Source organism: Octopus bimaculoides, chromosome 5, assembly GCF_046866305.1.
Source record: "Octopus bimaculoides isolate indiv1 chromosome 5, ASM4686630v1, whole genome shotgun sequence".
In the NCBI taxonomy this organism is placed as follows: Eukaryota; Metazoa; Mollusca; class Cephalopoda; order Octopoda; family Octopodidae; genus Octopus; species Octopus bimaculoides.
Window position 1 is genome coordinate 103907946 of NC_142932.1, and position 14775 is coordinate 103922720.

General features: G+C 38.0%; 1 protein-coding gene across 2 annotated transcripts in view; it reads right to left on the reverse strand.

Annotated features, from left to right (window-relative positions):
- Positions 1-2368: 2368 nt before the first annotated feature.
- The window catches only part of LOC106874950 (DNA-dependent protein kinase catalytic subunit), a 187811-nt gene continuing 175404 nt past the window's right edge, over positions 2369-14775 (reverse strand). For both annotated transcript variants that reach the window (XM_089352834.1, XM_089352835.1), the window contains exons 91-95: positions 11973-12174; positions 9214-9402; positions 7160-7202; positions 5635-5725; positions 2369-2741 (exon numbers count right to left, since the gene is read on the reverse strand). In XM_089352834.1, coding sequence (XP_089208960.1) covers positions 2534-2741; positions 5635-5725; positions 7160-7202; positions 9214-9402; positions 11973-12174 — 733 coding nt within the window. In that variant the 3' untranslated portion in view covers positions 2369-2533. The remainder of the gene's footprint in view (positions 2742-5634; positions 5726-7159; positions 7203-9213; positions 9403-11972; positions 12175-14775) is intronic.

A 14775-nucleotide genomic window follows, 5' to 3' on the forward strand; every position in this document is an offset into this window, starting at 1 on the left:
CCATGCTGGCATGGGTTGGACGGTTTGGTAGGAAGTGGCAAGGCCAGGAGCCACACCATGTTCTGTTGTCTGTTTTGGCATGGTTTCTATGGCTGGATGCCCTTCCTAACATTAACCACTTTCCAGAATGTACTGGGTGCTTTTTACATGACACAGGTACTGACAGGATCATCAAGTACTTTGTAAGACAAAAGCTCCTCAACTGAGAGCTGGGACAGTAATATTGAGAGTGAGTAGCTTTGTGCCAGTTGAGAGATTAAAAGTACAGAGGGATAGATTTAGGTGTCTTGCTGTAGAGTAGATACATGGACACTCTGGTTGGAAAAGGAAGGAGAGTCAGAAGAGTAAGATAAAGAAGGTGGTCGTAGGAGAGATAACGGTGAAGATGTGTTGAGACATTCCCTTGTGCAACTTTCATGAACCCTGTTCTGTGAGAAATACTGATGCAGAGTCTGTAGTATGGTCTGTGATGAAGAGCATTGTATAGATACACACAGGCATATTTGTGTGTGTATCTTTTTTATTCTTTTACTTGTTTCAGTCATTTGACTGAAATTGGCCCCAGGACTTATTCTTTGTAAGCCTAGTACTTATTCTATCGTGGTTAGGAAGCAAGCTTCTTACCATACAGTCAAGCCTGTGCGTATGCATACTTTTAACTAATGTGTATCAAAGAGGGATGTAAATATTAACGAGAAAACAGGAAAAAAAATCCTAGAAGAAAACGGTGCTTTCTATCCAAGGCCTCTTATGCTGGAGCACTACCTTAAAGGCTTTTTATCAGTTGAAGAAATTGACCCCAAGACTTATTCTTTGTAAGCCTAGTACTTATGCTATCAGTCTCTTTTGCCGAACCACCAAGTTACAGAAACGTAAATGCACCAACATCGTAAATACACACAGCTTCTTTCAGTTTCTGTCTACCAAATCCACTTACAAGGCTTTGGTCAGCCCGAGACAATAGTAGAAGGCACTAGCCCAAGGTGCCATGCAGTGGGACTGAACCCAGAATCATGTGGCTGGGAAGCAAGCTTCTTATCACACAGCCATGCCTGTGCCAATATAATATAAATAAAATAAAATAAAAAATTTTGTTTCTGTATTTCGTTTGCAATAATAAAAACAAGCACTGGTCCAATTTTACTTGTTTATTATTATTTCTTAACTGGTTAGCTATATAACTAATTAATTATTTGCTTAATCATTCTGTATGGTTTTAAGTTAAACTTCTGCTGATGTTGAACGTATGAAGGGGTACCCAAAAGTAATTGGAAACATCCTGCGGGACAAACCTGTTGTAGTTCAAGCTTCTGCTGCTAGAAGTCACTTGATATGACCCTCAGGTATCAGTCTAAATAATATTTCTTCTGAATAATATTTTATTAGGTAGTGTATGGAGTACTTAGGATGAATTCATTGATCTGAAATTGCTTTGGAAATCCTTGATTTACATTTACATAAGAAATCTTATTCAAAAGAAAATATAACAGCATAAATACTCAAGATAGTTTATTAAGGATTTTCGAGCGAGATCGTTGCCAGTGCCCCTGGACTGGCTCTTGTGCGGGTGGCACATAAAATACACCATTTTGAACGTGGCCGTTGCCAGTACCGCCTGACTGGCCTTCGTGCGGGTGACACATACAAGCACCCACTACACTCTCTGAGTGGTTGGCGTTAGGAAGGGCATCCAGCTGTAGAAACTCTGCCAAATCAGACTGGAGCCTGGTGTAGCCTCCTGGTCCACCAGTCCTCAGTCAAACCGTCCAACTCATGCTAGCATGGAAGGCGGACGTTAAACGATGATGATGATGATGATGTTTAACATTTCATTCTGATTTGTATGGCATCCTAACAATGTAAGCCACTGCCACCATCACCATCTAGCATCTGTTTTCCATGGCATGGGTTATTCAGTTTGACTGGAACTGGTAAGCCAGAGAGCTGCACCAGGCTCCAGTTTGTTTTGGCTTGGTTTCTACAGTTGGATGCTATTCCTAACGCCAACCACTCTACAGAGTCTAGTAGGTGTCCTTTACGAGTCAACTGGCACCATCCTAATATTCATTTTTTAAGGCATATTTTCTACAGCCAATTACCCCTCCTATCCTCAAACCCCACCTGTTTTCAAGCAAGGTAATATCTCTCCATCTCAGGATATGTTTTCATAGATGATTGAAAATGAAAAACACTATTTGTATGGCAGCAATGCTCATTTATAACTCTCACATGATGTCTAGACAAAGGGACACAAACACACACATATACGATGGGCTTCTTTCAGTTTCTAGCTACTAAAATCACTTAGTCCCATGCACTGGGACTAAACCCAAAACCATGTAGTTGGGAAGTGAACTTCAAAAAATAATTGTTTTATAAACATTTCCTTTATTTCAATTTCTCACATACATTTAAAAATACAGTGTAATATTTTAGGTGATTTTAAGAAAAGATGTTTTGAATTAAATTTAAAAAAATAAAAATGTAACAAAGTGATTCAACAAATGAAGATAAAAAATAGTATGATTTAGATTTAAATCAAAGGATTCCAGCCTTCAAATGTTCTGATCAAAATATTTGGGTCTGTAGCCAAATCAATGAGTGCTGTAATTTGTTGCTCGACAGTAAGATGTTTTTGCGGAAGTGTAGATCGAACATTGCCTTCGGCACCCAGAACAATCGAAGTGACAGCTTTCAAAGCATCAAATCTTTTCACATATGAATTCAGACTCAATTCATCGCTTTAAATAAAAGAAAGAAAAGTTATTTTTATATATTAACTCCTTTTCACTCCTTCAAATGTAAAACAAAAAAAGTCTTGAAAATTTTTCAACCACACACCTGGAGCTGAAATTGTTAAAATTTAATTTACTCTTTTACTTGTTTCAGTCATTTGACTGCGGCCATGCTGGAGCACCACCTTTAGTCAAGCAAATCGACCCCAGGACGTATTCTTTGCAACTAGTACTTATTCTATCGGTCTCTTTCACCGAACTGCTAAGTGACGGGGACATAAACACACCAGCATCGGTTGTCAAGCGATGTTGGTGGGGACAAACACAGACACACAAACACACATATATATACATACATATATACGACGGGCTTCTTTCAGTTTCCGCCTACCAAATCCACTCACAAGGCTTTGGGACATAAACACACCAGCATCGGTTGTCAAGCGATGTTGGTGGGGACAAACACAGACACACAAACACACATATATATACATACATATATACGACGGGCTTCTTTCAGTTTCCGCCTACCAAATCCACTCACGAGGCTATAGTAGAAGACACTTGCCCAAAGTGCCACGCAGTGGGACTGAACCCAGAACCATGTGGTTGGTAAGCAAGCTACTTACCACACAGCCACTCCTGCGCCTATTAATTAGCTAAATGATTTAACTTCTCTGCATTGAAAGGTTACAGCTCTGGTATTAAGGACATGCAATTAAAATGTTGCAGGGAAGAATCGCAAGATAGATTCTTCAAACTGAGCCAACTCATAGGGGACATAGGGGTAGACCAAGAATGAGATAGTTGGATAATATCCATAGTCTCAGTAGGTTATGCTTGGGAATCCAGGTGGAAAATTTAATGATAGTTGCTTCTGATAGTATCCTATGAAGGAGATTTCTGAGGATTTTACCCCATCCCCTCATGACCCTCATAAGAATAATGGACAGAGAAGATGTGTGGATAGATGATTTAACTGTAAGCCCTGTTGCTAATTTGTTAAATGAATTAAAGTTGGGAAGTAGCATGGTCACTAATGCTCAACTGTGAGATGACTTTCTTAATATTACTAAACTATAGTTTAACATCTCTGATAAGATATAAACTAAACATAACTTAGAGTTCAACAGCTTACATTTATTCAGCTTTTACTCTGACTGAGCAGAAATTTGATCTCAGGTACTTCAGCTATGACAACTCCATCTTTTTAAGGGTAATGTTAGACAACATTGGAGGAGATTTGGCTGTTATTTCTAGCAGGTCAAGTGATCTTACAGAGGTTTCTCGTTAATTTTGCCTTAATTCACTGTTAAGATAATGTGCTCTCTATAAAACTTGTTGGCACTCCGTCGCTTACGACGTCGAGGGTTCCAGTCGATCCGATCAACGGAACAGCCTGCTCTTGAAATTAACGTACAAATGGCTGAGCACTCCACAGACACGTGTACCCTTAACGTAGTTCTCAGGGATATTCAGCGTGACACAGTGTGACAAGGCTGACCCTTTGAATTACAGGCACAACAGAAACAGGAAGTAAGAGTGAGAGAAAGTTGTGGTGAAAGAGTACAGCAGGGTTCGCCATCATCCCCTGCTGGAGCCTCGTGGAGCTTTTAGGTGTTTTCACTCAATAAACACTCACAACGCCCGGTCTGGGAATCGAAACCGCGATCTTATGACCACGAGTCCGCTGCCCTAACCACTGGGCCATTGCGCCTCCACTCTCTATAAAACAAACATGAACTAAAAGAACAGTTTGCTAAGACTAAACTATGTAAATGCATCTTGATTCAAAATACTTCTAGAAGACACAATGATATTTGTTACCATGAAAGAAAGAGTAATTAGGATATTGAGAAAAACTGTAATGTTTCAAAGGGGAAACTATACTAACAATTCCGTCATTGATACTTTTGTGGCTTTGTGTTTATGTAAGAAGGCAACACTGTTAATATTAAGGAGGAGGAAGGTGTCAAGCTGGCAGAATCATTAGCACACTGGGCAAAATTCTTAGCGGCATTTCATCCATGTTTATGTTCTGAGCTCAAATTCTGCTGAGGTCAATAAAATCAATACCAATTGTAGAAAGGGGTCTCAGGGTGTAGTGTTCCTGCCTTCCTGAGCTAGTTTTCCACCACATTTCTTAAAAATCGTGGTAGAGGCCTTGGTCTCGGGGCCACTCATGTCTAGAAACTGAGGTTGGAGGTAAGTAAGGGCATGCTCCCTGTAGAAAAACCCTGCTCCAAAAAAGCCTCATGATGGCAAAGGAGAATAGGCACCAGCCAGCCCAAAGGTTGATGTGGGCTGCATCTGCCTGCCTCAGTTGTTATGGCATTGAGATAGATCCGGCACCCCTGTTAACAGGGGCAAAACCTGGATTTAAAACACTGGATGATGATGATGATGGACACTAGGGTCAATATAATTAATTTAACCTCTCCCTTGAAATTGCTGGCTTTGAGCCTTTGAAACCAATATGAAGGAGGAGAAAGGTAAGCAGAACAAAGAACTAGAGAAGAAACAATGAAAGAAAAAACTGAAGGAATGTTTATTTAAACAGAATTTTCCTCCTTTTTTTTGTAAGCTTGGAGAACAGTGTATAACCAATTAAATAGAATTAATGCTAACCATTTCACGACCGCATTTCTAATGAAATACACTGCCAATATGTTCAATTAATTTAAAAGAGTAATTATTGAAAGGGATTTAATAAGATAATGAACTTTTAACTGTTTTGCTGATAAGAAAACGGTTTCACAAAAAATTATGGTATGGTTTTAATTAGATATATTATTATAAAACAGAAGTTTCTGTGGCAAAGAACTAGAGGCAGTTTAAGATGAGTTAGTATTAAAAAATCTTAATGAAGGTGAAAATGTTGAATATAATGTGACATTACCTGGTAATGTAAGCAGGATGGTCTCCATCTAACTTGCGTTTAACAAAATCAATTTTCTCCTTTGGATACCAAGAAAGGTCTTCCTCTTCACCTGAAAGATGCATGGTAAGAAAAAAAAAATTACCATTTTGCAAGCAACTGGTATATCAAAGTTGTAAAAAACATAACTAAATGGAAGCTATTTTAATTATGTGTTGTAAAATTTCTGAAATTCCTCTTAAAATTTCATCCTTAATCAGTAAGAATTTTCCTTCCCCCGGTCGTTTTTCTTTTATCTTTTACTTGTTTCAGTCATTTGACTATAGCCATGTAAGGGCACCACCTTTAACAATTTTCATCAAACAAATCAACCGCAGGGAGGTTTGTTATTTATAAAACCAGGTACTTATTTTATTGATCTCTTTTGCTAAACTGCTAAGTTAAGGGGGTGTAAACAAACCAACACTGGTTGTCAGGTGGTGGTGGATGTGTATGACAAATATAGACACAAACACTATATATATATATATATATGATGAGCTTCAACACAGTTTCTGTTTACCAGGTCACTCACGAGCATTGGTTGGCCAGGGACTACAGCAGAAGACATTTGCCAATGGTTCTATGCAGTTGGATAGAAGTTGAAACCATATCGTTGCAAAGCTAGCTTCTTAGCCATACAGACATGTCTGAATCTATATAGAGAATAACCAAGTGTAATATTTTTTTTTAAAAATCTACATGCACAATGGTTATGAGGATAAAGTATTGGACAACCTACAACATAAGTACAAGATTAAACCCTACCAGTCACTGTATTACATGCCAGTTTGCTTCCTACTTCATCGTTGAATGGTTTTGTAGCAGCAAAATCATTCAGTTGTAACAAGAACTGTACCAATAAATGTTATCAAACCCAGGCAAGCATGGATAAATGGATGTAAAATAACTTCAACAATAACAAACAGAAATTTGCAAAAAGAAACAAAACAAAAACATCCTAGTTTATAATAACTGACATGAATTATCTTTCTCAATATATACACAAAAATATAGCGTATATGTTGCATTCTGTATTAAATTCATCATCATCATCGTTTAACGTCCGCTTTCCATGCTAGCATGGGTTGGACGATTTGACTGAGGACTGGTGAACCAGATGGCTACACCAGGCTCCAATCTGATCTGGCAGAGTTTCTACAGCTGGATGCCCTTCCTAACACCAACCACTCCGAGATTGTGTTTTGGAAAGGTTTCTATGGCTGGATGCCCTTCCTAATGCCATCCACTTTATAGTGTACTGGGTACCTTTTTATGTGGTACCAGCATGGGTGCTTTTAATGTGGTACCAACATAGGTGCTTTTTTGATTTTAAATTAATAAACTGGGATGTGAAGGGGAAAATGTTGAACCAAGTTTTAACACTAAACTGGGAGAGAGACTTATTCACAAGTAAATATAGCATTTAATATTTTGACTTTTATAGTCATAATAGTGAAATGCAAATAAAAAGAAAAAAAAACAAGAAAACATGAATTTCACTTACTGAAATCTTGTGCTTTTCTGTGCATATTGGTTTGAGCATTTTTCTAAGAAAAATAAAAAACAAAAAGATGTAAGTATCAGTATATCATAAAATCATCATCATCATTATGTCTGCTTTCCATATGTCAGCATGGGTTGGATGGATCATCACCCTCTGAGCGTCTTCCTATTTGGAGTTACAGCTCTACTGGATCAGTTAGTGGATTGTGTCTCACTTGTGTGTTCCATTTTGGCATGGTTTTATAATGGAATTGAAGGCTTGTGATACCTGTGGAGTATCTCCTTCTCCCATTATAAGTATTTTTATAGTCTTAAGGATCTGGAACACGAAGAAGTTTACAAGCGGAGTGCAATTCAATAGTTGTTTATTTTTAGTTCTTGTTCATGTGACTTGTTCCCAGTGACCGTCTTTATGGCAGCGCGTGGTTCGCTATAGCTCCGTTCACATGAGGTTCATTACCTCTGGAGATAACAGGTGAAGTTAGAGCGGGATAAGAGTCCACTGTGAGCTGCCAACTTTGCAGTGTTTCTCAGTGTAAACAAGAAGGAAGAAAGAGAGAGAATGTCTTAATTCTCCTGCTTAAATAGTCGTTGCCGACGAGAGTCTTGCTGTCATCTCGTGCATGGCAAATGGTTGCAGGCGAGATCTCACTCCTGTCTCAGAAATGGTAATGGCTATTGGCGAGATCTCGTACAAAATGGCGCTGGCTTCTTGTGCCTTGCTACAGTTTCTATGGCTGGATGCTCTTTTTAATACCAACTGCTTTACTAATTGTACTGGGTGCATTTAATTGAGGCACCAATACTAGAAAAGTTATGTTTTTCACAAGACTAAAGGGTCCTCTAGAGCTGATGGATTTGCATTGCATCTGTTTGTTTGCCAACCACCATAGAGTGTACTGCATCCTGTGCGGCTAAAGAGCCCTCACTCCACTAGAGTGTCTCCAAAAAGATTTATAATTTCAAAATGTATGAAAGACAGTACATATGAGCTGAGAGAGTGGTAACAAATTAGGAGTATCAGATGATTGCACTAGTAAGGACATGAGATGCAACAAGAAACTAAATGCACCACCACCAACGTTGTTTTACATCAACTTTTCCTTTTGGTATAAGTAGGATGAGTCATTGCTGCTGCTCTTATAGATGAGTTGAAGGATCACATCTCACTCCAATTTTCATCTTTGGTTTAATCTGATAAGATGGGTCTCCTCAATCCTTCATTTAACAGAATGTGATGGATGCATTTTATTAGGGCATCAGCACTAGAGAGGATAGCAGTGAGAGAGTGATTGCTAGCAGGAGATGGATAAATGGTGAGGATGAATGATGGATGCCAATACCAAATGATTGAAGGCAATATAGGTAGAGTGTAAGGGGTATGTGTAAATCTAATAAGGTCCTGTATGTATATGTCTGAAGACGGTGAGAGAGCTAGGGTGATAAAGCTAAGAAAGGGTGGGGTGGAGTGTTGGAAAGAGGGTCTTGTGGTATCCCTAGTTAGACTGAAAGTAGTTTATGGTGAACTGAAGAGGTCCAGTGCTATCCTTAGTCATATCAGTAGCACAGTGAGAGTGAGAAGAGAGTGATTGAGAAATGAGCAATAGGGGCATGAGCTCTAGAAGCATGAGCGATAAAGGCAAGAATGATAAAAACATGAATGACAGTGGCATGGATGATGGAAGATAGACAAGTGAATGATGATAGGGACATGTAAAGAGGAGGGGTGCAAATAAAAAGAAGTTTTGCCCTTCTGTTACTTGTCAATAGAACAGGTATCACTAATATACTAAAGTAACTTCACCAGTCCATATATTCACTTCTACTAAGATAAACCTTTTGCTAACTTTAAAGAAATCAATCACTTATTGCTGTAAAAGAGATACCTTAATCCTTTATTGTAATTCTTCCACTTTTAACTCTATCTTCTATTGTCTACTTAATTTTCTTCCAGTTAATCTTCCATTTCTCCCTTCCCTTCTGCTAACTATTGATTCTTTATAAAATAAGTCCTAAATATTTTAAAATATTTCAAAGAAATTAAGATTTTCTCACCAGCCAATCAAGAGAGGGCTCCCTAACAAAGATCTCCAGTGTATGAGTAAGTAGGTCTTTATCAGATCGAAGTGATTCCAAGCAGTGCGCCATAGTTCTTTCAAATGTACCTTTAGTGCCATGAGGCAAGCAGACATTTTGCAGTTGACGAGTAAGACGGAATGGCATTAACTCTGGAATTGGTAAATACTATAAGGAAATGGAGAAAATATCAATAAAATTAAATACAAGAAACAAGCAGAAGTTTGGTAAATACAAACATAATTTTTGGTAAATAGAAATTTAATCAACAAACTGAAAGACATGAAAATATCGCAAAAGAAACAGAAAAGCATAAATTCAAATAATAAAGAGACATGTTGCAGGTCCAATGCCTAACCGGGTCAGTTGCTGAGTTATGTTGTGGTTATTGTGTAAAAACTATCATTTGTCCTTTTAACTAACATCATAATATATTTAAAGTGTTTGCATTATGAGGCTACAAGTCTAGAGATCACAAGCAGATATTTTGCCACTAATTATTTCTTACATTTGTCCTAAGCTTGAAAGTCTTAGAGAAAAAGTATAAGGCTTGGTTTTGGGACAGCTATCACTATGTCAAGGGGAAGGAAAAGGGCACTTGTCTCTCGACTCCTGATGTTTTTTCCAGTTTGGATTGCATCTTGGAATGTATTTCCAGAAGTAGTGCACAGTTCACTTAGTAAATTTTCTTTGATCTCTTTTATCATCTAAAATCAGTAACTTTTCAGGATGGATTTCAACTTTGAAAAGAGAAAAAAATCCAAAACAACTCAGTAGTAATAAAGTAGAGTAGCTAAGATGGCTGGAGGACAAGAGTCACCTCATGCTTTGTCAAAACATCATGGACAAGGAGTGATAAGTGAGCAAGATTGTTGTCACGGTGTGATATCCCAAGTTTTGTTAATCCTCTTTTTAGGACACCTTACACAGCCTCTAACACTTTATCCGATGTTTGAACACAAACAAACTCATGATGAACGATGCTTTTGCAACCAAAAAAGGACAGTCAACATCACCTTCACATTTGAACAACTCTGACATGTTTGTTTTTGTCTAGATGAAGATGGTTGAATTCACTGCAGAAACTGCCTTTGTTGTTACAATGTTGTAGTTGTACAACCAAGTTTTATCACTTGTTATGACAGGATTCAGTAAAATTTACACAAGCATTTGAACAGTTTTAAATAGCTGACTAACTGAAACTTGTTTCTCTTTTTTTTTTTGTTTGGTTGTCAGCAGATGCGGTGCAAATTTTGTGGCAACACAATGCAGAATCATTTTTCTTTTGTTTAAAAATGATGTGACATGAACTTTTACATATGCCTACTTCTTCAGGAACTTCGTGGATATTAGAGAGATTTTTCATATTTTCACAATGTAATTGTCATCCATCATCATCAAAAGTTATCCAGATTTGGAACATTGTTATCACTTGTGACATTTAGGGCCATGGCTCAAACAATTCTCATAAAAAACTGTTGCAATTTTAGAAAAGTCACCATAAAAGTTTTTCTTGATTTTAAAACAGAATTTTGCATAAACATAATGCATTTCCAAATCCTTCATTGTTCAATCTGAGACAATTCACTAAGTGCACTAAATATACCATCACTCAGAGATGTGCAGATTGATGACTATTTGACATGACATGATGTGGCTATTATTAGACCAATGGCCAAAGTCACCGAAACACAGGGTTACTCTCACAAGCATGCTATACCAACTGACTGGCTACCTGTTTTAAAGCTCAATTTCTTTTTGGATAGACTATGCATAATTGGAAGAGCTGATTCCAAAATATTACTGGTATTTATAATAGAGATCACAAAAATAGTGAAAAACGAAACCGATTTCAGTCTGAAACTTTACCACTTATGCCACTCTACTGCTTTGTGATATAGTAATTATGGTTCCCACTTTGGGTAAGCTATATTATTGCACTTGTTTGCTCTGACCTACTCTACCTGGTAAAAAGAAGTAGTTAGAGAGTCTGAACAAGCTGAGTAGCATTGTGGTGTGTTTCTAATGTAGGCACTTAACTCTCAGTGGTTTGGTCCAGCTGAATTTAAATAATTAATTCCTAGAAGTACAGCTCAACAGTGCAATTGTGGGGGTTACTACTAAATGTGTAGTGTTAGATTCAAATAAATCTCACATTATGAAGAAGGAAACATGAAATCATTCCAGTGTATTGTCTTTTGAATCCCAACTTGACATACACTCACAGTTAACTCATTCAATTACTAGCTTTGTAACTAAAGAAATACCATAATAATATAACTATATATACCATATTATAACTACAACAGTACGTAAATTCAGATTTATAATCTTTATATATCAAACTATAGTCCTATTTACTTCATCAATAAGAACTTCAGTCCATTTGTTACTTGTTTTAAACAGTCTTTTGCTGTCATTCCAGCTTATTTATGCAGCATTTCAGTCATTCTACTCTTTATCTTGCTTCAAGTAAGATTTCTGTTGTTATTCCAGTTTATTTTCTTCATCTTCTTTCCTTAATTTCTTTTAATTGTAAAAAGAATTGTTGCAAATAAAATTATAAAGGATTATTCTTTAATCTATCAATATCTCTTATTCTACACTCATTTACAGTCTCTTACGGTTGTACACTATTTCTTTTTATGCTGTAAGCATTAAAAGTATGAGTCAGCCAGGTTTTCAAATACTTCTAGAAAATAAAATTGGTAGAAAAAAACCAAAATTTCTTAGCTTACTTGTGTTGCTGAACCAAAAGCATGGCCAAAATCAATTCCGATCATTTGTCCGGTACCTTGATGTATCATCAAATTACTTAGATGTCGATCACCGACACCCAATATGTAATGACAAATGCATAAAACTGCATGAGAAATAGTAAAACCGGTACGTAGCACATGGAAGGCCTCGGGGGATGTACTCATTTTCTTGAAGGATTTCCTGTATGGAAGGAACAGATGAATTTGCTTGAAGATTGCGTGCAATAATATTAAAATCATAATTTAAATTCATAAAATTTAATGACAAAGAAGAAAAAAACCCTTTAAACTTTCTAAATCAGTCTACAACAATAATCATTTCTAATTTAGGGACAAGTCAAGCGATTTTGAGTGGAGAGGGTTAGTTCTCTTTCCAGTTCTTCTGAATGCACAGAAGAACTGGAAAGACAAAACAAAGAAACTCCTCCCCCCAAAAAAACCCAAAACAACAAACAAACTTGCAACAACGAAAAGACCAATAAATTTTAGTTTCCAGTATACTACCAACCACTCAAGTGAAACTCTGGTAATGGCAATAGAAACTCACTATTAAATATTTCTAATAGTGGGCACAAAGGTAATCACTGTTTTTTTTATGATACCTCAAAGAAAATCTCATTTGGTATTGCTTGAACAAATTGTGTAATGAAAGGAGAAGTAAAACAAGATCTTCACACTATGTACGGCAAATATTGGAAATTAATTATTACTATCATTATTACTAAGGCAGCAATCTGGCAGAATGCTCAGCGGCATTTTGTCTGACTATATGTTTTGAGTTCAGTTTTTGCCAAGGTTGACTTTACTTTTCATTCTTTCTGGGTTGATAAAATAAGTACCAATTGAACATTGGGGTCGATGCAATTGGTTTTATTATTATTACTTGCTAGTAATAATAATAAAATCCAAAAATTCAAAAGTTCAATGATGTAAACGTCAGTATAAATACATATCTTATTATTTTTCTATCAGTAATCAAAGACAAAGTGAATTGGTTCTTTCCAAGGCCAACGTCAGTGCTCTCACTGATTGCCCTTTATTTTTTTTGTATACTTTTATATTTTTTCCTTTTTCTTTCTGTCTTTTGTCCCTTGATCACACAGGAATGCAAAGCCCCATTGTTGATTTCCTTCTCACCATCTACCGAACCAATTTACAGACCAGGGGAAGGTAGAAAGTTCTGGAGTGATATTTAAGATAAACCAGTTAATCATAATGGAGATGCAGTATCATCATCATCGTTTAACATCTGTTTTCCATGCTGGCATGGGTTGGATGGTTTGACTGAGGTCTGGAGAGCCAGCAGCTGCACCACACTCCAATCTGATCTAGCAATGTTTCTACAGATGGATGCCCTTCCTGACGCCAACCACTCTGAGAGTGTTGTGGGTGCCTTTTACGTGCCACTGGCACAGGAGCCAGTGAGGTGGGTCTGGTATCAATCATGTTTGGATAGTTCTTTCTACATGTTAATGGCACAGGAGCCAATCAGGTGGCCCTGACATCAATCACATTCAGATAATACTTTTTACATGTCAACAACATTCAGGGGGCTTCTATGGCATACATGGAGGCTATGGTTTTGGTCCCCGCAATGAGGAGGGAACCAGGCTGCTGGAGTTCTGTGATGCAAATGACCTTATGGTCTGCAATACTAACTTCAGGAAACCTGCCAGTCACCTAGTCACCTAATGTTCTGGCAGGCACACAAGCCAAATTGACTACATCCTCGCCAGGAAAAGAGAAAGACGGCTGCTCAGAAAAGCCAAAACATTCCCAGGCGAAGATTGTACCCCACAACATAGACTAGTAGTTAGTGACTTTAGGATCAGAGCTAAGTGGATGCCCAGAAGACGACCAGCTTGGAGGAGAAGGGTATGGAAGCTCAAAGATCCTGCGAATGGACAGAGATTTAGAGACTTATTATTCGAAGCCTTCGACGAAATATAGGGGGATGTAGCTTCACACAATGTAGAGGACAACTAGACGTTTCTACAGGACAACCTGCTGAGGGCCACCGACGAGATCTGTGGTTGGTGCAAGGTCCCTTCTCGACCCAAAATAACGTGGTGGTGGAACAAGGAGGTAGACAGGGCTATTAGACAAAAGAAACAGGCTTGAAAGGACTGGAAGAACGGTGGTAGCAGGGAATTGTACCAATCTGCCAGAAGGGAAGCTAGGCGACAGGTTTATTTAGCCAGAGGGGAGGCAGATAAGAAAAGATTTGCCAATGTTCTGCGCCGTGAGGACCAAAGACTTGAGGTATTTCATGTCGCAAGACAGTGTAGGAGAGAGAATAGTGATGTAGTAGGAGAGAAATGTGTTCGCATGGATGATGGTACGCTTGCTCTAAATGAGGCTGCAAAGAAAGAGGTCTGGAGATGCCACTACGATAGATTGCTAAATAAAGAGAATGAATGGGAGAAAGAGAGTCTGCCGTATGTCGACCCAACAGAGAGACCAGCTATCCGAGTTGATAGTACCATGGTAGATAAAGCAATTAAGAGTATGAAGACAAGGAAAGCCCCCGGCCCATCAGGAATCACTGCAGAGATGCTCAAAATATCTGACAGTGTCGGCTATAGCCTAGTCACCCGTATTACGAACCAGGTGATACACGAAGGAGTCATACCCAATGACTGGTGTAGCAGCACCATAGTCAACTGCTACAAAGGTAAAGGTGACGCTTTAGATACAAATAATTACAGAGGTATCAAGCTTTTAGATCAGGTAATGAAAGTCACGGAGAGGGTCATAGCTTAACTGCTTAGGGAGCGAGTCA